Genomic DNA, 22608 nt, shown 5'->3' with positions numbered 1-22608 from the left:
TCACTTCAGTTTTTTTTATTTTGAAAGACACAGCATAAGAGAGTCAAACACTGCAAATGTAAATGTGAAGCTAATGCAGCGTTGTTGCAAAGGCTTCTCCTGCTAGCATCAGTGACGTTTGGGACGCTTTGGGTGGTACCTGAAGAGCAGCCCGAGGGAAGCAAACCCAAACAAGAAGGTCTGGACAAACCACAGGCAGCGAGTGGTCATGTTGCTGATACCTTTGTTCCTGCAGGAGGACACAGAAACAGAAAGACAGGCCAAGTTCATTCATTCTTACGAAGATTAGCTTTTATTGTCATTATGGTTTCACACTTTTTACACTGCAAACACGCAAGGAAATTCCATTTACCCTCTAGTGCAAGGGCCCCTTGAAGCAACCACACACATCATGCATGTATATGCATAGGGCGAAAGCGCCGCCATGCTCAAGGGCACCTCGGCAGTGGCCCCTCTCCGGCCACCAGCACACATTCCTCATTTGGTCTGGGCTGGGACTCGAACCCACTACTTACTATTCTTATTCCCATGTCACAAAAACTGCAAATCTCAATTCCTATGGACAAACATGACAATAAACTAAATAGCTTTCCGTGTCTCTCCATCAGCGCTGCGCATGGACAGCTTGCTGCTGATTGGCTCATTTACCCGTGGCATGGCTCTGTGTGGAACCAATCAGATGGTGGACAGACTCCAGACAGAGCGGCGTCGCTGCATCAGAGCCAAAATAAGACAGTTTTACGTTGATCTCTTATCGGCCGTCGGATGAATAAAAAAGACCGATATGCGTCAACACGCCGAATATCGATTCCCAGCACACACGCACGCACACACACCCACACACGTGATTGGCTCTAGCTGTAACAGCAAAAAGAAGTTCATTTTTTTTGCCAAACGTTGATGTTGTACAGTTTGCTTTTGTTGTAAATAAATGTTATTACAACATCATTCACTTTTTCTGCTCTTTTCTCACATAACTTTAATCACTGCTTGTCATATTCATTGATAGCGGATTAGCTCCACCAATTTTCACAACTTTTCTGGGTAGTTTTCCTTTGGTTTAATAAGTTAACTATTGAATAGCTTTTAGCACCGCTAGCTAGCTAGGGATGGCTTCTCCCTCTGCCTCAAATGTTTAGCTTCTCCTCTGCCTCCTTTACTGACAGCGAAACGTGTAAGAGGTGTAGTTTATTTGCTATGTTGGAGACGAGGCTAAATTATTTAGCGACCCGGTTCCGCACCATAGAAGCAAATCCAGTAGCTTCGATAGCTAGCCAGCCCTCCCTTAGCGGTGCGGAGCAAGCCGCAAACCGTCTCCCGGCTGCTCCCGAGCAGTTCATGAAGATTTCATGAACTTCTTCAGTACCAAAATCGAATCTATATAAGGACGTCATTCATCAGCGTCTGCCTTCGTGTGGCATTGACCCCTCCCTGAGTGATGGAAGTAGAGATACGGCTGTTACTCTTGATAGTTACTTGGATTAACCTGCAGCAAATGAGGGCAGCTATTGCCTCATCTAAACCGTGCACTTGTCTCCTAGACCCGGTCCCAACTAAGCTACTTAAAGAAGTCTTCCCCTCATTAGTATTGCTTTGCTAAATATAATTAATCTATCTTTACTCACAGGCTATGTACCCAAGTCTTTTAAAACAGCAGTCATTAAACCGCTTCTCAAAAAACCAACATTGGATCCTGATGTCTCGGCTAACTATCGGCCAATTTCAAACCTTCCATTCCTGTCAAAGCTTCTAGAGAAAGCAGTTTCCAGTCAGCTGTGTGAATTCTTACAAGACAATCAGTTATTTGAGGTTTTTCAGTCGTGTTTCAGAGCTCATCATAGCACAGAGACAGCATTAGTTAAAGTCACCAATGACCTTTAATAGCGTCTGATAATGGACTTGTCTCCGTGCTTATTTTATTAGATCTCAGTGCAGCCTTTGACACAATAGATCATCAGATTCTGTTACAGAGGCTGGAACAATCTGTTGGTGTTAGAGGATCTGCATTGAACTGGTTTAGATCATATTTATCTGATAGATTTCAGTTTGTACGTGTTCATGATAAATCTTCTACGTACACTGAAGTTAAATATGGAGTTCCACAGGGTTCAGTGCTTGGACCTATTCTTTTTTTTTTTATATATATTTTTTTACCTTGTCTGCATTCGTGCTCCACAGTGACGTACATAACGTCAGTCTCTGTTAGAGTTCGATGCTTTTTATTCTTATAGTGATTGTGACCGTCACCTGCCCTCTTGGCAGACTAGCCTATTCCTATTTTATTGATTTTATTACCTGCTTACCGCCGTAGAGGGCTGTGCACACCGCAGTGAACATACAACATGGACAAACACAAAGTGACAAATACACAGTGTTCTGAGAAGAGAGTACAATGGATTTATTTGTGCTCCTTAATTCTACCCCTTCCATCCAATCATCACCAAGAGTTGTCCCAATACACCAGGTTCACATCAGCCTCTAGAGGAAAGTCTGGATCACCAAGTTCTCAGGAGATCTGAGGAAAAAGAGAGAGAGCATAGTGAGAGCCACAAACACTGAACCAGCAACCTCCACTGACTCAGAGATCTGTGGGCGGAGTTAACTCTCAGATCGAGTTTTGATAGGTGCTGGAGTGGTGGATCTGGCATGCGTGAAACCTCCACCTAAGAACGGGGCAGCCATCCCGGACCCAACAATGGCAACATAAGCCCCCAGATCACCCCAAGCAGCCACAGCAACCCAAGAACGACCCCCGGGGCCCCCCCAGAGCCACACGCAGAAGAACCAGTCCAGGGCCCGGGGGCGACCTACACCGACACAGCCGACGAAACCTAGGCCAGCGCAGTGGCACAGGGCACAGCGGGCCGGCCTGGCGCCCCACCAGCACCCAACACCACGCCCCCCACAACCACCCGCCCCCCTCCCAGCACCCTCCACCCATCCCACACACACACCCCCCCAGTCCCCCAGCCCCCCCACGGCCCAGCCCCCCCCACCCTCCACCAACGCGCCCCATCCCCACCCCCCCCCGCCCCCACCGCACCCCCCCACCACCCAACCCACCGCCGAGCTCGGGCAACCCCCCAACCCAGCGAACCAGCGTCTGGGGAATGGGAGTAGACAGTGCAGGGGCTTCAGCCCTATCCGACCCTATACAGCCATTTGGGGGGAGACTATTATTCCCTGGGATGGAGAGGAGGGAGCAAGAGGCCGGACCACCGTCCCACCCCAAGCCCAGCCCGCTAAGGCCCCACATGCCGCGCCAAGGCCAAAAATAAATAAATTGTGACCCCCCCCCATACCCTGTCTATATGGCTCCCCAGATCCCAGACTGGGGAACCCTCCCAACACCGTGAATGTGTGGACACCCAGGTGCTATATACACATGTATGTAGTGCGTTAAAATTTGGGGCAGCTGGGGCCAGACGGGGGATGCGGAGGAGGGCAACGGCGCACTCCTGCCCTGCGCCCTCCCCCTTATCTCCCCGCCTGCACCCACGTGACCCCATGTGGTGCATTAAAATGGGGGGGGGGGGGGTTGCAGAGGGACGCTCGGTGAACGCCCCCCAGCACCAGGCCCCCAGGTGCATGTACCCTATGTGTATATTTACAAATGTGTTGTGCTAAGGTGGTGAGTTAAGAGGCACAGCACATGAGGCCCCAGCCAACCAGGCGGGGGGAGGAGGGAGCCCGACCATAGTCCCCAGCCTCACCCATCCCACACACAGGTGTCAGAGGGCCCAACCATGCACAGGGCCTGGATCGAGCGCCGCCCCCGACGCATCCCACCCATCCCCCATAATCAAGCCCCCAGGAAGAAGGGAGCCGCGAGGCCCCGGCGGGAGGCAGGATGCCGGAAGAGGAGAGGCGGGGAGAGAGGGGAAGGGGGAAACCACGAGGGGAGAGGAAGGGAGGCGAAGGAGAGGGGAGAGGGGTGAGGGGGAGGCAGGACAGGAGACGAGACCAAGGAGAAGAGGGCGAGCGGGGGACGGGGAGGGTGGAGGAGAGAGGTCAGGGAGGAGGGAGGGGAGGTGAGGGGGCCATGGCCACGCCAGGTCACCAGCCGGACCCGGGCCGCTACTACCAGCAGAGGAGTGACAGACTGCGCCAGCTCAGTGCCATCCCGAACGCATAGGCCAGCACCCCCGCATGGCAACCTAGCGGGACACCGGCAGCCGCCCGAGAAGCATGCGCCACCCAGCAGAGACCAGAGGAGCCGGGTTGCACATATCAAGCCACGGGGACAGCCCCTGAAGAGTTAGCCCAGCATGCAACAGCCCCGGAGATCAACCATCCTTGTGTGAAGAACATTGAGCTGGAGACTGGAGCTGAAACATAGAAAGTTAGAATGGCTGGGAGGTGATGTACTTCTGAGGTCCACTCGGTCCTGGAGACAGAAACCGGGTTCCTAAATGAAAACAGAAACAAGATGAGTCATGCAAAAAAAAAAAAATGTAAGCAGCATTATCATTTACATCGTTGTGGTGGCTTTCGCTAGCAGGCAGAATCAGGTTACAATATTTATATTTAATGATTTAATAAAAGGAGACCAACTTTCTGTAAAATATTTCAAATGTTTTTTATTTATTTTTTTGGAAGCAGAGATTTTCTCCATTGATATGTGTTCTATGAGGAGGTTCAACCAATGATTGATGTTTAAAGACTGTTTATTTTTCCAGTTAACGAGGATCGTTTCCTTGGCGATGGCGAGGGCTGCGAGTGTGGGGTGCGTTTGTTTCTGTGAAATAACGATTTCTGCTAAGTCACCGAGTCGACACGTGATCGGAGATAAAGGGAACGTACAATCCAAGATGGACGACAGTCTATGTGATACTGCGACCCAGAAGTCCTGGACGGGTGAGCACAACCATAGGGCATGGAAATAAGTGTCAGCAGTATTTTGGGAGCATTGAGAACAGATGTCAGATTCGGAGAAGCCCATTTTCTTCATCATATATTGAGTAATGTGCGTTCTATGAAGGATCTTATACTGGATGAGTTGAAGATTTCTGTGTTTTGTCATTTTAAATACATTTTCACAGATTTGTGTCCAAAAGTCATGATCTAAGGTTAGTGACAGATCCGTCTCCCATTTTGAGATGGGAAGAAGTAACGTATCTGTGCTTGAGAGGAGTTTATAAATCTTAGAAAGGGTCTTTTTAACTGTCGGGGAAATCTTTGTGACTTCCATAACAAATACAGGTGGCTGAGGCGGGCCCCGGAGCGTTGGAATTCTTTTCTTAATTGTATTCTTTACCTGAAGATAGTAAAGGAAATTTCCGCTTCCGAGTTCATATTTTTGGAACAATTTTGTAGATGACATAAACGTATTGTCATGAAAGAGATGATGGAGTTGAGAGATTCCCTTCTGTTCCCACATACCTACATGGAAAGGTTGATTGCTAGCCTGAAAGTCAGGGTTATTCCAGATTGGAGAGAACATGCAGGGTTCCAGTTTAGAATTTGTAACTTCTAACGCTTTCCACCAGGCGGACAAGGTGGAAGAAATCATCGGGTTTTTAAAACAGTTATGCCGTTTAATGGTTGTTGTGATAAAGGGGAGATCTGCGAGTCGAATATCCTCGCAGTCCTTCTGTTCCAATTCTAACCAGTAATTAGAGTCTCTATTCGGGTGCATCCATAGTACAAGATATTGTAGCTGGTTAGCCAAGTAATAATTCATAAAATTTGGGGCTTCCAGGCCTCCTTTAGATTTACTCCTCTGAAGGGTAGATCGACTAATTCTTGCTTTTTTATTTTTCCAGTAGAATTTAGTGATGTCTGAATCCAACGATTGGAAGCAGTTGGAAGTTGGTTTAAACGGAATCATTGAAAATATATAATTTATTTGTGGTAAAATTTTCATTTTGATGGTGGCTATTCTTCCCAAAAGGGATATCGGGAGGTTATTCCAACGCTTCAGATCACTGCTGATTTTATCCAGAAGTGGGGTGAAGTTTAATCGGGTTAACTCAGACAGTTTAGGTGAAATATTTATGCCGAGGTATTTTAAATTGCCCGTAGGAAAGGAGTAGTTTGGGTCCTGGTCTGCAGGGTCCCATGACTTTTCTGTAATGGAAAGTAATGTTGATTTTGTCCAATTGATGGAATAGTCTGAAAGTTGTGAAAATTTAGCTATCAACTTGAATACTTCCTGCAGCGAATCCGAGGGTTCTTGTAAATAAAGCAGGATGTCATCAGCATATAAATTGATTTTGTGTTCTGACACCGCACGCTGATTCCCTTAATCCTGGTATTTTGCCGCACTGCTGCTGCTAGAGGTTCAATAAATATTGCAAATAATAAAGGAGAGAGTGGGCAGCCCTGCCTGGTACCTCTCTGCAAGGTGAAGCTCTGTGAGGTAATCCCGTTGGTGGTTACGGTCGCTTTGGGAGAGTTATATAATACTGACACCCAGTGAATAAATGACTCTCCAAACCCAAGCTTGTGTAGGACGGCAAAGAGGAAGGACCAGCTAACTTTATCAAAGGCTTTTTCTGCGTCCAGCGATACAACCACTGCCTTTTTTCCAAGTTGCTGCGACATACTGATCAGATTCAGCAGTCTTCTAATATTGTTGGTGGAATGTCGACCTTTAATGAATCCTGTTTGGTTGCTGTGAATTACAGACGGGATCACTGTCTCCAGCCTGGATGCGAGTGCCTTTGCTATCATTTTGATGTCGGCGTTGATTAATGATAGAGGTCGGTAGCTTGAAGGGAGGGTGGGGTCTTTGTCCGGCTTCAGTAGAAGTTTAATTGCTGCTGTATTCATGTGGGGTCGTATATGACCATTGTTTTTCATTTCTGTCACTGATCTGAAGAATAACGGCGCTAACATGGTCCAGAAATGCTTCATAAATTCAGCCGGGAAGCCGTCCGGGCCTGGTGCTTTGCCGTTAGGCATACTATCTAGGGGGCGCTGTGGAGTTCATTTATAGACAGCGGAGCTTCCAGAATGTTCTTATACTCTGTTGATAGTTGAGGCATATTCAGATTACTGAGAAATGCCTCAATATCCTCCGGGTTGGGTTTATTAGCTGCTGAATACAAGTTGTGGTAAAACGTGTAAAATATCTGATTGATTTCTTCTGGTGATTGCGTGCACTCACCATTTAACCCTTTCATTGCTGTTATGAGAGATCTTTCTCTGTTACGTTGGAGTTGATTCGCCAGAAACTTGCCTGATTTGTTATTATATTCAAAGTCGTTGTATCTCAGTTGTTGTAATATGAACTCTGTTTTCTTTGATAATATATCATCTAGTTTTAGTTTTGTGTTTTGTAGTTCAGTCCACATTTGATTGCTTGAGTTCGCTGCGTAAGCATCGGTTAATAGTTTAATTTTCTCCTCTAATTCCTTTTCCATTTTCTGTTCCTGTTTTTTTTTGTAAGAGGCATATGATATAATTTTACCTCTGATTACAGCTTTCCCTGCTTCCCAGAGTAAAGACGGAGATGAGTTTGGAGAGTCATTTGTTTCCAGATAGTCTGCCCACTCTCTTCTTATGACCCTATCAAATTCTGCATCTTTAAGCAAAGAGGTGTTAAAGCGCCACGTCGACGGGGGTTCAAAGGTCACTGCGATTTGTAAGGTGAGCGTGACCGGAGCATGATCGCTGATAATTATTGGATTAATTTTAGCAGAAATATTCTCAATCACAGAATTATTTGTGAGAAAATAATCAATTCTTGAGAATGAACGGTGCACAGAAGAAAAGAACGTGTATTCCCTCTTCATTGGATTCTTTCATCTCCAGCCGTCGCCAAGGCCAAAGTCATCCATATACTCCAGTAGTACTTTGGCTGATTGTGTACTGTAGTACTGGAGCGATCTACTGATGGATGTAGAACTGTGTTGAAGTCCCCGCCGATGATGATAGTTGAGTCTGCTGTTAGCTCGAGTAGCTGAGAGAACAATGTGTGGAAGAAGGCCGAATCATCACTATTAGGAGCGTACAGATTCACTATTGAGTATAATTTATTGAATAATAATGTATCGGCCCTCTGGATCCGTTACAGTGTTGTTTAACGTGAAGAGTAGTCTCTTGTGTATTAATATAGAGACTCCTCTTTGTCTGCTGTTATAGCAGGCAGAAAAAACTTGACTGAAGTTTGTGTCTGTGAGTAATTTCTCTTCTGACTTTTGTAAATGGGTTTCTTGTAGGAGACAAATGTCTGCTTTTAATTTTGAGAGATGCTCTAAGATGTTGATTCTTTTTGCCTGAGAGCGAGCGCCACACACATTCCAAGATACCAAAATGAAGTTAGACATACCGATGGTGAGCAGTCAGGTCTAAATGTGTGTATCTCTGTGAGCTGCTTACTATTCTCTGCATGTGATGCGTTAAAGTCGAGGTGTTGGATGGTTGGATACCTGAGAGGGATATAAAGAGTCTTAAATGTGTGCACAGCAGAATCAAGAACACTGATACATAAACAAGTATAACAAACAAGTGATAGACATAGAGGGTGTGTGTGTGGGAAGAGGGGAGGGGTGAGTGAGAGGGGGGGGGAGAAGTGAGGGGGGGGGGGGGAGAAGTGAGGGGGGGGGAGAGGATCTGAGGGGAGAGTTGGGACAAGAGGAATACATTCATTCCTAATAGCCCAGTGAGTTTTGGATCATTTGTTTCTCTATTTCACATATATATATATATACGGACATACACATATATACATACATATACATACATAAACATCTACATATACACCAAAACATAACTACACCTACACATACACATATTGATGATGCATTATGTTAAAGTATAATCCTCATCCACATGAAAATGCCTCTAATTCTTGGCTGGATGGAATAATTACAGGTGTTTCTGACTCAGAATAGCCAGGGGGGGGGCAGGGTCTCGGTACAGCTGGTTGTCGATATATAGTTTATCCACAACCAGCGTAGCTCGTTTGCCCTTCTGCCTATTCTGCTTCATGATCGGATACAGTACCTTTCGCCGCTCGTTGATCTCTCTCGGGAACTGGTCATTCATCCCGAAAGAGGTTCCTTTAAGCTCCCGTCCTTTGCTCTTTAGCAGCACTTTATGTTTAAAGTGTTCAAATTTGGCGATAATAGGACGGGGCCTATCGCCTCTACGGGCTCCGAGGCGGTGGACGCGGTGAAAGGAGATTGTACTTACCGTCTCCGGGGGAATTTTCAGTGACGTCGTCATAAAGTTTTTAATTAAGGACTCTGGGTTGTCCGCGGCGCTCTCTGAGATGCCTGAGAATATTAAATTGTCTTGCATACTGCGCGACTGAATGTCCAGGACTGTCTCTTTGAGCGTCTTATTTTCTGTTTTAATCTTCTCCATTTCGACTGACACAGTCGCAACGGAGGAGCGTAGCTCGATGTTCTCGCGCTGAAGCTCAGCCATCATACCATACGCGAGCTCCAAGCTAGCCTTCAGATCTTCAACGTCCAGTTTTTTATTAATGGAGTCCAGTACGTTAGTCGGAGTATCTTCGTTGCTGAGATCCTCCGTATCAGTTGCCGAGTCGGCCTTTCTTTTCTTGGAGGGATTATCGCCCGACGCGGATTCCGCCATGGCGCAGCAGCTGGAGTAATACTCGTCGATAAATACCTCGAGGTTCTCCACGCCGAGCGATAATCCAATCCGTCAATTTATGAAAGTAATCGAAAAGGGCGAATGATGCGATGGTGATGTCTAATATTATATTAGTAGCAGAAAGCCGTCATGTATATTATCCAGAAATCACACGGGAGGTCTCGCGCGATCACATCCGGTCCAACCGCGTCAGTTGTACATGAATGTACCTCTAAACCGTGCACTTGTCTCCTAGACCCGGTCCCAACTAGGCTGCTTAAAGAAGTCTTCCCCTCAATCAGTATTGCTTTGCTAAATACAATTAATCTATCTTTACTCACAGGCTATGTACCCAAGTCTTTAAAACAGCAGTCATTAAACCGCTTCTCAAAAAACCAACATTGGATCCTGATGTCTCGGCTAACTATCGGCCAATTTCAAACCTTCCATTCCTGTCAAAGCTTCTAGAGAAAGCAGTTTCCAGTCAGCTGTGTGAATTCTGACAAGACAATCAGTTATTTGAGGTTTTCCAGTCGTGTTTCAGAGCTCATCATAGCACAGAGACAGCATTAGTTAAAGTCACCAATGACCTTTAATAGCGTCTGATAATGGACTTGTCTCCGTGCTTATTTTATTAGATCTCAGTGCAGCCTTTGACACAATAGATCATCAGATTCTGTTACAGAGGCTGGAACAATCTGTTGGTGTTAGAGGATCTGCATTGAACTGGTTTAGATCATATTTATCTGATAGATTTCAGTTTGTACGTGTTCATGATGAATCTTCTACGTACACTGAAGCTAAATATGGAGTTCCACAGGGTTCAGTGCTTGGACCTATTCTGTTCACGCTGTATATGCTTCCCTAAGGTAACATTATTCAGAAACACAGCACAAATTTCCACTGCTATGCAGACGATACACAATTATACCTGTCAGTTCAGCCAGACAAAGTCGATCAGTCGGTTAGACTTCAGACGTGCCTTAAGGACATTAACTCCTGGATGACCGAGAACTTCCTGTTATTAAATCTAAATAAAACTGAGGTTCTGGTTCTTGGGCCAAAGCATCTCAGAAATGTTTGTTCTAGTGTTGTAGTTGAACTAGATGGCATCTCAGTGTCCACCAGCACCACTGCCAAGAATCTGGGGGTAATCTTTGATCAGGACCTGTCATTTCAGTCCCAGATAAAGCACGTTTCAAGGACTGCGTTCTTTCACCTTCGGAATATTTCAAAGGTCAGGCACCTACTAACCCGAAAAGATGCAGAACAAATAGTCCATGCTTTTGTGACTTCCAGACTGGACTACTGCGACTCCTTACTGTCCGGCTGCCCAAAAAGGTCTATTAAACATCTCCAGCTAATCCAGAATGCAGCAGCTCATGTTCTAACAGGAACCAGACTGAGAGAACACATTTCCCCTGTTCTGGCGTCTCTGCTTCCTGTTAGGGAACGGATTGAATATAAAATCCTTCTACTTACTTTTAAAGCCCTCACTGGCCAGGCCCCTCCTTACCTTACAGAGATGATTATCCCGTATTGCCCCACTAGAACCCTGCGGTCCCAAAATGCTGGCCTGCTCATGGTTCCAAAAATTTCCAAGAGCAGACTGGGGGGCGGAGCTTTCAGTTATCAAGCTCCTTTATTGTGGAATCAGCTCCCTGATTGGTTCGTGAGACAGACACCATCTCTATGTTCAAGAGTAGACTAAAGACTTTCCTTTTTAACAAAGCTTATAACTAATCGATGCAGTAATCAATATAATCAATATGCTGTCATTAGGCAGCACTGGTGGCTTACCATCATGACACACTGAGCTCCTCCCTCTTCGACAGGAGCAAGGTACAAGGAGGAACACAAAGTGGCCTTTCCCCCTTTCAGCATCTTTTCAAGCTTTGTTAGACAGCAAGCCAAAATAAGAAATGACCCAAGCTTCATCATCACGCCTCCTGCCAGCACAAGCTTTAAAAAAGAGAAGAGCTTCCAAGGCAATAACAGGCAAGTCATAATGTAAACAAAACAGACATCCCCACACACACTAGTTCAGGTTATAACAGTTCAAGTAAGCCAATGCAGAGCCCTGACAAGCTTTGTCCAATACATAAGACGCCTCACCCACTTAAAAAATGTAAAAGCTTCAGAGCGAAACCCATAGAGGAACGCAAGTTACCGTATTGGCCCGGATATAACACGACCCCGGATATAGTAGGACCCCCTCTTTTTCAAGACTCAAGTTTGAGAAAATACTTTTTGAACACCAATTTCAATTTTTATACAGAAAATAATTCCAGTACATCTGAAACAAATGATTATAACAATAAATTCGAGAGAAAAAGCATGTTATTTTTCCACATTCAAATCATGCAAAAACTGTATCACATCTTAATGTCTGAACATTTAAATATGTGAACTAAAGTGCAATCACATTTGTAAATGAATGGCTTCTGGTTTTTAAAATGTAAATAAACCAATCTACTGTGATAAAACAACAAAATTGCAATAACTGCATGAACCATCAAAGTGAAGTCTAACTGGGGGGATCGTTGTTCTCCAGCGCCTCCGGGGTTAACTTCCAGACCACGCTGGGGACGAAGGCTGAAGCGCAGCAACACAAGATGGACGCCGGCCAGACGTGCTGAATCACTGAAGCTGCTTTATTTTACTTGCACTGTTAAACAAAACTCCGTTTCCTCCTATTGCTCGCATATCTCTGTCTCCTAGTTGCTCTCTCTCTTTCTCTCTCACACACTCGCTCGCTCCGGCGGGACACGCCCCAGCTGGACGCGCGCGCACACACACACACACACACACACAGACACATCTCACAACATATGAATAAGGAAAAACATCGCAATAAAATAATGATAGGCGTTTGCTTTAGCCTGGGGAGTTCAGTTCACCATTCGTTGTAACGATATCTGGCGCCATCTAGCGTTCAGAACGGGTATAATGTCTAGACCCAGAATATAACAAGACCCGACTTTTTCAGCCTAATTTCAGTGCAAAAAACACCGTGTTATATTCGGGCCAATACGGTAATGACAAAAAGGTGTCAAACTGGATTCTTTCAGTCCCACCCTTTAAATCCCAGATCAAGAAACACGTCATGTTTCTCCCGCTGCTCAATGCTTGATGCCTTTTTGTGCTCATTCTGTTTTGCTTGTTTTTATTTTAAACTAAATTTATTTGGAATCCATTTTCCACCTCTACTTTAAGAAGTTTTGTCTTTCGAAAAGCAGCAGTTGTGAAAAATAATTTGTTCATGTGTCTCGGCTGATTAAATAAAGGTTACATAATAATTAAATTTTCATTCTTACCTGCAGACCTTCAATGCAACAAAGGCCTCAACCACATGGACAGCAAGGCAAGCCCACCACCTACAACAAAGAATTAAATCAGTCTTCAATGTAGTATCATTCAGAGGACAGAAGAATCCTCCTACCTAGGCCCTGGTAAAGCCAGTATTTGTTGGGTTGTTTGCCTAAAGGCAAGATATACATATATATATAGTACATATTAGAGATGGACGGATGAAGTCTTGTGAAGCTTTTGAGGATCTTCCTGATTGTACTGAACAAAGATTTGAAGCTTCAAAGCCTCAAATAAAGACCCAACCAGTGACATCTAGTGGTCAGCTGCTGTCATAGCAGGCAGGAAATAAATAGAACAGAACAGAAAGCCTTTATTGTCCTTGCATAGTGGCTACACCAGGGGTGGGCAAACTTTTTGACTCGCGGGCCACAATAGGTTCTAAAATTTGACAGAGGTGCCGGACCAAGAACAGATGGATGGAGTGTTTGTGTGAGCTAATATAAATGACACATGAAAGCTATTGCATTGAAGGATTTGGCCTTTTACAGGTAGCATTACAGGGAAAAGGTCAAATGAATGAGGTTTAATTATTATACAATTTTATTTAATGATATTATTTGGACAAGTTTGGCGGGCCGGATTAAAAAGACCAACGGGCCGCATATGGCCCCCGGGCCTGGGTTTGCCCATGTCTGGGCTACACAATGACATTAGGAGCGCTGCTCCGTCTGGTGTTTAGTAACAACATAACATTCAAGTAATATGAAGAATAAAACGCCACAAATTTAAAGTGATCAAACAGTGCATGCAGAGAGATTGATCAGTATTTTGCATATACCGTATTTTCCGGATTATAAGTCGCGGTTTTTTTCATAGTTTGGTCGGGGGTGCGACTTATAAATCGGAGCGACTTATATATGTTTTTTTTTACAAAATCTGTGAGCGCAGAGACAGTAGCCTACACATTTCTATAACAGGTGTTACAGGGAACTCTGTGACCCGTCAGAATCTGTCGCAGTTTCTGGAGGTTCATATTTATCTGTCATACCTGTTATCTAAAAACACAAATTAGAAGGGCTGATTGAAAATGGCGCCGAAAAGAAAGTCATATTCCGCGGCTTACAAGCTTCAGATAGTGAAATATGGAGCCGAAAACGGCAATCGAGCAGCAGAAAGAAAGTTTGGAGTGAGCGAAAAACTTGTAAGGGACTGGCGAAAAGCGGAGGTTACGCTTACTGAAATGAAGAAAACAAAGAAAGCTAATCGCGGGCAACAAGCTAGGTGGCCGCAGTTGGAGGAACGAGTTCACGCATGGGTGCTTGAACAACGTGCTGCTGGGAGAGGTTTGTCAACGGTGCAGTTGCGTCTCCGCGCCCAAGTGGTTGCCAAGGAGGTGAATATAAACGGCTTTGCGGGAGGACCTTCTTTGTGTTACCGCTTCATGCAGCGCAAACGCCTCTCTATCAGAGCAAGGACGACACTGTCCCAAAAACTGCCAGCGGACTTCCAAGCCAAGGTTGACAGTTTCCGCGCGTTCATTGAAAAGCATGTAAGTGATCACAACGTGACACCGGATCATATTATTAACATGGACGAGGTCCCCCTCACTTTTGACATCCCCATGGGCCGAAGTGTTGCAGAGAAAGGGCAAAAAAGTGTGAATATCGTTACAACTGGTCATGAGAGATCACACTTCACAGTGGTGCTGGCATGTTGTGGAGACGGATCAAAACTGCCACCGATGGTCATTTTCAAACGAAAAACCATGCCAAAAATCCAATCCTCCTCAGTTGAAGTCGCCGTGAACGAGAAAGGGTGGATTGATCAAGAAATGATGAACTTGTGGCTTACAAAGTGCTACAATAAGCGACCGGATGGCTTCTTTAGAGCACGCAAAGCTCTGCTTGTGATGGATAGCATGAGAGCGCACATCACACCACAGTTAAAAAATAAATTAAAAGTTTTCAACTCCATACCTGCCATCATCCCTGGAGGCTTAACCAAAATACTCCAGCCACTTGATATCTCCGTGAATAGGAGCTTTAAGTCAGAAGTCCAAAAAATACGGTAGTAATAGTATAGTACTCGGTGGCGCAGTGGTAAGCACGGTTAGCTCACAGCGAGATGGTCGCAGGTTCGTCTCCAACTTGTGGCCATTCTGTGAGGAGTTTGCATGTTCTCCCCGTTTCTGCGTGGGTTCTCTCCGGGTTCTCTCCGGGTTCTCCGGCTTCCTCCCACCACCAAAAACATGCAGCTCAGGTGGATTGGTTACACTAAATTGCCCGTAGGTGTGTGTGTGTGTGGGTGGTTGTACGTCTCAGTGTTGCACTGCGATGAACTGGCGGCTTGTCCAGGGTGTCCCCTGCCTCTCGCCCATTGGCTGCTGGGCTTGGCTCCAGCTTGGCCCGCGACCCGATAGCGGATTAAGCGGTTGGGACAATGAATAATAGTATACATTTGTTATTGCACATGGTGAGTAGTTGTCCTGTTTAGTCCTGATCGGTGTTCAGAGCGCTGATGGCTCTCGGTATAAAACTGTCTCTGAGTCTGTTGGTCCTGCTCTTGTTCAGCCTGTAGCGCCACCCTGAGAGCAACAGGTTGAACAAGGTGTGTCCAGGGTGGGAGGAGTCTCTGACAATGTTTGTAGCTCTGCTGAGGTAGCGAGAGCCGGAGATACAGTCCAGGGGGGGCAGAGAGCAGCCGGTGATACAGTCCAGGGGGGGCAGAGGGCAGCTGGTGATACAGTCCAGGGGGGGCAGAGAGCAGCCGGAGATACAGTCCAGGGGGGGCAGAGAGCAGCCGGTGATACAGTCCAGGGGGGGCAGAGAGCAGCCGGTGATACAGTCCAGGGGGGGCAGAGGGCAGCTGGTGATACAGTCCAGGGGGGGGCAGAGAACAGCCGGTGATACAGTCCAGGGGGGGGTAGAGAGCAGCCGGTGATACAGTCCAGGGGGGGGCAGAGAGCAGCCGGTGATACAGTCCAGGGGGAGGCAGAGAGCAGCCGGTGATACAGTCCAGGGGGGGGCAGAGAGCAGCCGGTGATACAGTCCAGGGGGGGCAGAGAGCAGCCGGTGATACAGTCCAGGGGGGGGGCAGAGAGCAGCCGGTGATACAGTCCAGGGGGGGGCAGAGAGCAGCCGGAGATACAGTCCAGGGGGGGCAGAGAGCAGCCGGTAATCTTCTGGGCTGTGTTGATCACTCTCTGCAGGGTTTTCCTCTCCGCTGCGGCGTACCACACCGTGATGCAGTACCACACCGTGATGCAGTACCACACCGTGATGCAGTACCACACCGTGATGCAGTACCACACCGTGATGCAGTACCACACCGTGATGCAGTACCACACCGTGATGCAGTACTACACCGTGATGCAGTACCACACCATGATGCAGTACCACACCGTGATGCAGTACCACACCGTGATGCAGTACCACACCGTGATGCAGTACTACACCGTGATGCAGTACCACACCGTGATGCAGTACCACACCGTGATGCAGTACCCAGGATGCTCTCCAGGGGGCTCTGTAGAAGGCCACCAGCAGCTTCTCCTCCAGGTGGTTCCTCCTGAGCACCCTCAGGAAGTGGAGTCGCTGCTGGGCCTTCTTCACCACCGCCGTGGTGTAAGCAGACCAGGACAGGTCGTCGGTGATGTGGACCCCAGGAACCTGAATGAGGGGACCCCCTCCACGCAGCCCCCCATGATGGTCAGTGGAGCCGGGTCTGGGCTCGTTTACGGAAGTCCAGGATGTGCTGGAGCAGCAGACTGAGGGTATCTAGTCCATCCTGTGTGCTGGGTTAGCAGACTGGGGGTATCTAGTCCATCCTGTTTCCTGTGGTGTGTTGGGGCAGCAGGCTGAGGGTATCTAGTCCATCCTGTTTGCTGTGGTGTGCTGGGGCAGCAGACTGAGGGTATCTAGTCCATCCTGTTTGCTGTGGTGTGCTGGGGCAGCAGACTGCGGGTATCTAGTCCATCCTGTTTGCTGTGGTGTGCTGGGGCAGCAGACTGGGGGTATCTAGTCCTTCCTGTTTGCTGTGGCGTGCTGGGCTGCGCTCGTCAACTTGTCGTCTTCTGCGTTGCAAAAGCAATAGCCCCTTACGCCTAGGATAGGCGCTCGGGCCTAATAAAGAATTTTTGCAAAAACAATATAACTTTTTTTCTGAGTATGCGATTTTTACACAAAATACATTTTCGGAATGGCCTCGACGAGGGCTACGCGTCTGTGTGTGTGTGTGCGTGTTGTTTAGTGTCGGGGTGTGTGTGTGTGCTGTCGAGTGTCGGTGTGTGTGTGCATGGGTGTGTTGGTCGTCCTCAACAGCATGGCAAAGTTGGATGCCGAGGCAACTTGTCGTCTTCTGCGTTGCAAAAGCAATAGCCCCGCCCCTTACACCTAGGATAGACGTAAGGGGCGGGGCATAAGATCCAGCCACAAGTGAACAAGTTACTCACGACAACAAACACGACACACGACCTGGGAACACGAACAGCTGCGGTCAGCACGGGCAAGGATCAGAGACGGGGCGTGGCACAGGGACGTTCTGCACCCCGGGACCAAAAACACACAACAGTCCAACCCCACGGGGGGCAGCGGGGGGGCAGAGAGGATGCTCTCTCCACAAAGGCCGACAGTCCGACCCCACGGGGGGCAGCGGGGGGGCAGAGAGGATGCTCTCTCCACAAAGGTGAATTCTTTCCGTTCGTCCTGAAATGTACGATACTCGTCATCTTTTTTTCTTTTCGCCATCTTCTTCGTCGAAGGGTTATCTTTGAACTTTGACCGATCAGACTGATTAGAAAGGGGGCGTTTAGCTGTCTTACCCAGCAACAGCGCTAACCGCTGGGCCACCGTGCTGCAATAGTACTTCTTTAATGGCTATTGGTTGTGTATCCCCCCTGGTGTGTATTTTACGTTGTGAAATGTAGAATGTACTCACAGAAAGCTTCTTTTCTCTCCATGATGAAATACGTTATCAAGAACGTGTCGATTCTTTGAGTTGAAGCATTGGAAGTCCGCTCTGAAGGACAAATGGCCGACGGGCTTTCAAAGGAACTTACCCTTTGTACAAACTGCCTGCATGGTGATCCACAAGGTACCGGCAGAAGCTGCCGTACGGCCCAAAGTAGTGGAATGGGATCTGTCCTGGGGCAAACACGATGCACTGCAAAACAACGACATTGGATTCAATCTGTGTTATTCAATCCGAGCCTGTTTGAAAGCCTGACCTGATGAATGACCGGATGAGGCCTTTAGAATGTGTTTTGTTCAGGAGGCTCATCTGCCACACACGCCATGGATCCCTAAAGTGTGATTGGTTCTTCCTTCAATCTCGGGTAACTTGAAAGAATCAACAATACGAGCCGACTGCATCGTGTCCGGGAGGTCGCTTGAAGTGGGAGTTCCCGTGTGGCCGATAAAAGCGGCAGCCATCTTGTGAGCTCACTGAAAGCAAGAGAGATGCAGGTCTGGAGGCATCGCCGTGGTGACGGGTCTGGTACTTTGTCTCCAGGTACATTCTGAATTGAACCAGTTTCGGTTTCGTTGAGGCCCAATATTCTGAACCCCCGATTGATGAAGGTCCACTTTCTGCTCGTCGTTTTTATTTTAATGACACATTCTATGTTCTGGGTCATTCTCCGAAACGGGTGCCATTTCCACTTTGCAATTTGTGAAATTTTCATGCAGAGCAAACTCCTTTTTTCAAAACCCACAACATGAAGGACATGTTAATCCTCCAAGAAAACATATTTTCCCACCTCAGGCATAAAGTCATTATTAATAATATCCATTTGATTTACACCTTGTAGCCATTTTTGTACCACCCCGTCACGGACAATATGTACACTATTTGAGTTATGGTACATTAAAAAAAAAAACAAATCTAATGTTTTACTGCTCGTAAAATGTCCTCTTTTGGAAACAATCAATAGACAGTGTGTTATTTAATCAGTTTTTTTCATTTTTATGATCATTATCTGTGAAAAATGAATTTCACGTCAACGTTGTCATTGTTTTTACAAAAACAATATAGATCGACTTAAAAATTTGAATTAAACATAGTCCCTTCATTAGTCCACAAAACAAGAATGTTATTCAACATTAATTTCTGAACCATTTCAGTCTATTTCCATTTTTTTTTAACAAGATGATTCTGTGACGGGGTGGTTCAGTGTGTGCAGGACAGCGTCCCTCATTTCTGATGCTGCAGGACAGCGTCCCTCATTCCTGTCTCAAACAGATGCTGCAGGACAGCGTCCCTCATTTCTGTCTCAAACAGATGCTGCAGGACAGCGTCCCTCATTCCTGTCTCAAACAGATGCTGCAGGACAGCGTCCCTCATTCCTGTCTCAAACAGATGCTGCAGGACAGCGTCCCTCATTTCTGTCTCTAACAGATTCTGCAGGACAGCGTCCCTCATTCCTGTCTCAAACAGATGCTGCAGGACAGCGTCCCTCATTTCTGTCTCTAACAGATTCTGCAGGACAGCGTCCCTCATTCCTGTCTCAAACAGATGCTGCAGGACAGCGTCCCTCATTCCTGTCTCTAACAGATGCTGCAGGACAGCGTCCCTCATTCCTGTCTCTAACAGATGCTGCAGGACAGCGTCCCTCATTCCTGTCTCTAACAGATGCTGCAGGACAGCGTCCCTCATTCCTGTCTCTAACAGATGCTGCAGGACAGCGTCCCTCATTCCTGTCTCTAACAGATGCTGCAGGACAGCGTCCCTCATTTCTGTCTCAGACAGATGCTGCAGGACAGCGTCCCTCGTTTCTGTCTCACACAGATGCTGCAGGACAGCGTCCCTCATTTCTGTCTCACACAGATGCTGCAGGACAGCGTCCCTCGTTTCTGTCTCAAACAGATGCTGCAGGACAGCGTCCCTCATTTCTGTCTCACACAGATGCTGCAGGACAGCGTCCCTCATTTCTGTCTCTAACATGCTGCAGGACAGCGTCCCTCGTTTCTGTCTCAAACAGATGCTGCAGGACAGCGTCCCTCTTTTCTGTCTCAGATGCTGCAGGACAGCGGAGCGTGGACGGGCAGAACACAGACACGGGGACGTACGCACACATGTGCACACATGTGCACGCACATCGAGTGCACATTTGCCCCTTGTGATGTCACAGCGGGCGTAATTTCTTCCAGACGTGTTTCAGGAGCTGATTAGACCTACACAAACTACGAAGGATTGGCTTGATGGTTTATTTACCTGTTCTGGGTTGATAAGGACCCAAAATCACCAGAATAGAGTAGAAACATGGGAAAGTGAGTTTTTCCATAATATTGGACCTTTAAGACTTTTATTATGTGTTGAAACTACATTATTACATAATTTGGACAGAATTCTGTGAGTGAGTTGAAGAAGAACCACCCCGTCACAATAAACCATGACGGGGTGGTACAGTTCATCCTAAAATGGCCTTTGTTCTCCATGTGGTCAATTTCCTGACCTCAGTGAGGATACTTTCAATTGATAATGTCATTTTCTCTACATTAATAGTGTACATTATTTTATTAAAATCTGTTTTCCCTCTCAATATTGCGTGACGGGGTGGTTGGGTTGAGCTTGACGGACCTCATCTAACATGAAAAAACAACAAAAAAGGAATGGAAAGGAATGTCAGAACTTGCTTTCTTTGCTCCTGGCTGCTCTAGAGGTTCAAATGATGTCACTTCCTCTTTGTGATGTCACTTAAAGCAACAGTCAGTTATTTAGAGACAAAACTGACGGGGTGGTAAGACAAACTGAGGGACGCACACAAATAGTGTTATTTTTAACAAAAATAATGTTTTTATTTTGAATAAATATATTTTATGGAATTAGTGGTACACATACTCGTGGAAATAATAAAAGTTTGATAAAAATCTGAAATGTATTTGGTGATATTGTGGATGCAAATTGACGTTGGTCAATACGGACATGTGAAAATGGCCATGTTCTCAGGACAATGATTAAAAATAGTATGTCATGCTCAAAAAATATAGTATTTACTCATATATCATGTTAACAAGAACAATTAAATTACAACGTTTAAGCTGTAGAAACACATTTTGGTAGTTTTTTGTGCCTTATACACTTCATCAAACTGCGTGGACTCAAATGGCACTCGTCTCCTAGAATGACCCTTCTCATGTTCTCATGTTCTCATGTTCTCATGTTCTCATGTTCTCATACAATAAAGGTTAACAACATGAACGTTTTGGTAATAAGACTGATTGATTAGCTTATTACACTTTACGAGTCCGTTGGACTTTAAAGAACCGCTTCACGTCTGTGCACCGAACGGATCCCGAACGGATCCCGAACGGATCCCGACCCGATCCCGACCCGATCCCGACCCGATCCCGACCCGATCCCGACCCGACCCCGACCCGACCCCGTTAACGAGCCGCCATCACGCAGCGAAATGAGGCTTCGTCACGGCGGCGTCCCGCACACGAACATTTCCGTGACTCTGTCCTGTAGTGGACTGTAGTGGACTGTAGTGGCCTGTAGTGGACTCACAGTGAGATGAGCGACTCCGAACGTCACGCTGAGCATCCAGAACAGGCTGGTTCTCCTAAAATACTGGGCCGGTTCTCCTTCCGCCATCGCGCCGCTTCGCTCGTGTTGTGGTCCCGCTGTCAAATGTGACCGTGTGAGAACAACGACAAACGGCGCGGATCCGCGTGTCGGTCCGTGCGAGGATGATACAAAATAATAATGTGCATATTTAAAATACAAATATAAGAATACCATACTAATAGAATATTGTGGGCTCCTCCTGCGTGTCACCGGGTGAGTCCGTCATCACCATGGTTACCAAACCAGCATTTGAATTGATCTTGGTTCTAATAAAATTGCTTCTGTGACTTTTCCCCGTCAGAATTCAAAGTGGCTAATTTGGTAGCAGAGATTAAAGATGCTTGATTTATCCGATCATTAATCATGAAATAGCAGCGCTCATGTTACAAAGTAACAAACAAAATGAGTAACAACAACATCGCATACTAATATAGAATAGCAGAATCAGTAGTCTCACCTCTTAATGTTGCAACTACTACGTTTGGAGGAAATAAATGAGTAGTATTTGTATGTTCAATTCAGGCCCAACGTCTTCCTCCACTGATTAAAAAGATTCTGGTCAAAGTCCAGACATACCTTTGCTACTACGGCAGCAGGTTCCCTGTTTAAGGGATTAAACTTTATCATTTACACAAAGAGATAAGATGATTGGATGACAATTAGCTTTTTCAAATATGCGTAGGGGCAATATCAAAGTTAACAAACACTTGATGTGATTCTGCCTTGGCTAAAATACCCCCCCCCCCCACCCTACGCCCTCGGTATCTATAATCAATCGATCATTGTATGTAAACCACTGAACGGTGTCCTCTGAGTGTTTTATTCAGCTCATCGGATGTCCAGTAGTACATGTACAAATAATAACCCGTTTAGTACATAAATGAAATGATGAGAACGTTTCGGAGCCTTTGATGTGTTGCTGGGACTTTGAGACGGATCAGATAAACTCGCTCTGCATGTGACCCGTCTGAGCCCATCTCAGTTAGCATTAAATGTTAGCATCAGAGAGGATGCTGATAAATAACCAAATGAAATGAAGAGGTCAAAGGTCAAAGCTGCTTGATGGACGCCATGCAAATCAAACACATCTCATTCAAGTAGCAAGTCAGACAATAAGAGATTTACCTGCAGGGTTAAAGGTCACATGATCAACAAAGAGAATGGTCGTGCCTGGGCGATACC

At 46.4% G+C, this 22608-nt stretch overlaps 1 protein-coding gene across 4 annotated transcripts; it reads right to left on the bottom strand.

The window, feature by feature from the left end:
* On the bottom strand, window positions 1-21477 carry tmem254 (transmembrane protein 254). 4 transcript variants are annotated; one of them, XM_068741270.1, is made up of 6 exons: window positions 21367-21477; window positions 17918-18021; window positions 12867-12926; window positions 8276-8375; window positions 4369-4408; window positions 2461-2515 (listed from the first exon to the last, which is right to left on the bottom strand). In XM_068741270.1, the coding sequence occupies exons 1-6, from the start codon at window positions 21451-21453 to the stop codon at window positions 2496-2498; spliced, it is 411 nt and encodes a 136-aa protein (XP_068597371.1). In that variant the 5' UTR covers window positions 21454-21477; the 3' UTR covers window positions 2461-2495. The 4 variants fall into 4 exon arrangements, with proteins under 4 accessions (XP_068597372.1, XP_068597371.1, XP_068597374.1 ...); XM_068741273.1 differs by lacking the exon at window positions 4369-4408 and having other exon boundaries at window positions 2470-2515; window positions 8326-8375; XM_068741272.1 differs by lacking the exon at window positions 4369-4408 and having other exon boundaries at window positions 2476-2515.
* Between the last annotated feature and the right edge of the window lie 1131 nt (window positions 21478-22608).

The sequence above is a fragment of the Brachionichthys hirsutus genome, chromosome 7 (genome assembly GCF_040956055.1).
Source record: "Brachionichthys hirsutus isolate HB-005 chromosome 7, CSIRO-AGI_Bhir_v1, whole genome shotgun sequence".
Taxonomy (NCBI): domain Eukaryota; kingdom Metazoa; phylum Chordata; class Actinopteri; order Lophiiformes; family Brachionichthyidae; genus Brachionichthys; species Brachionichthys hirsutus.
This window is presented reverse-complemented; position numbering and strand designations above follow the sequence as displayed.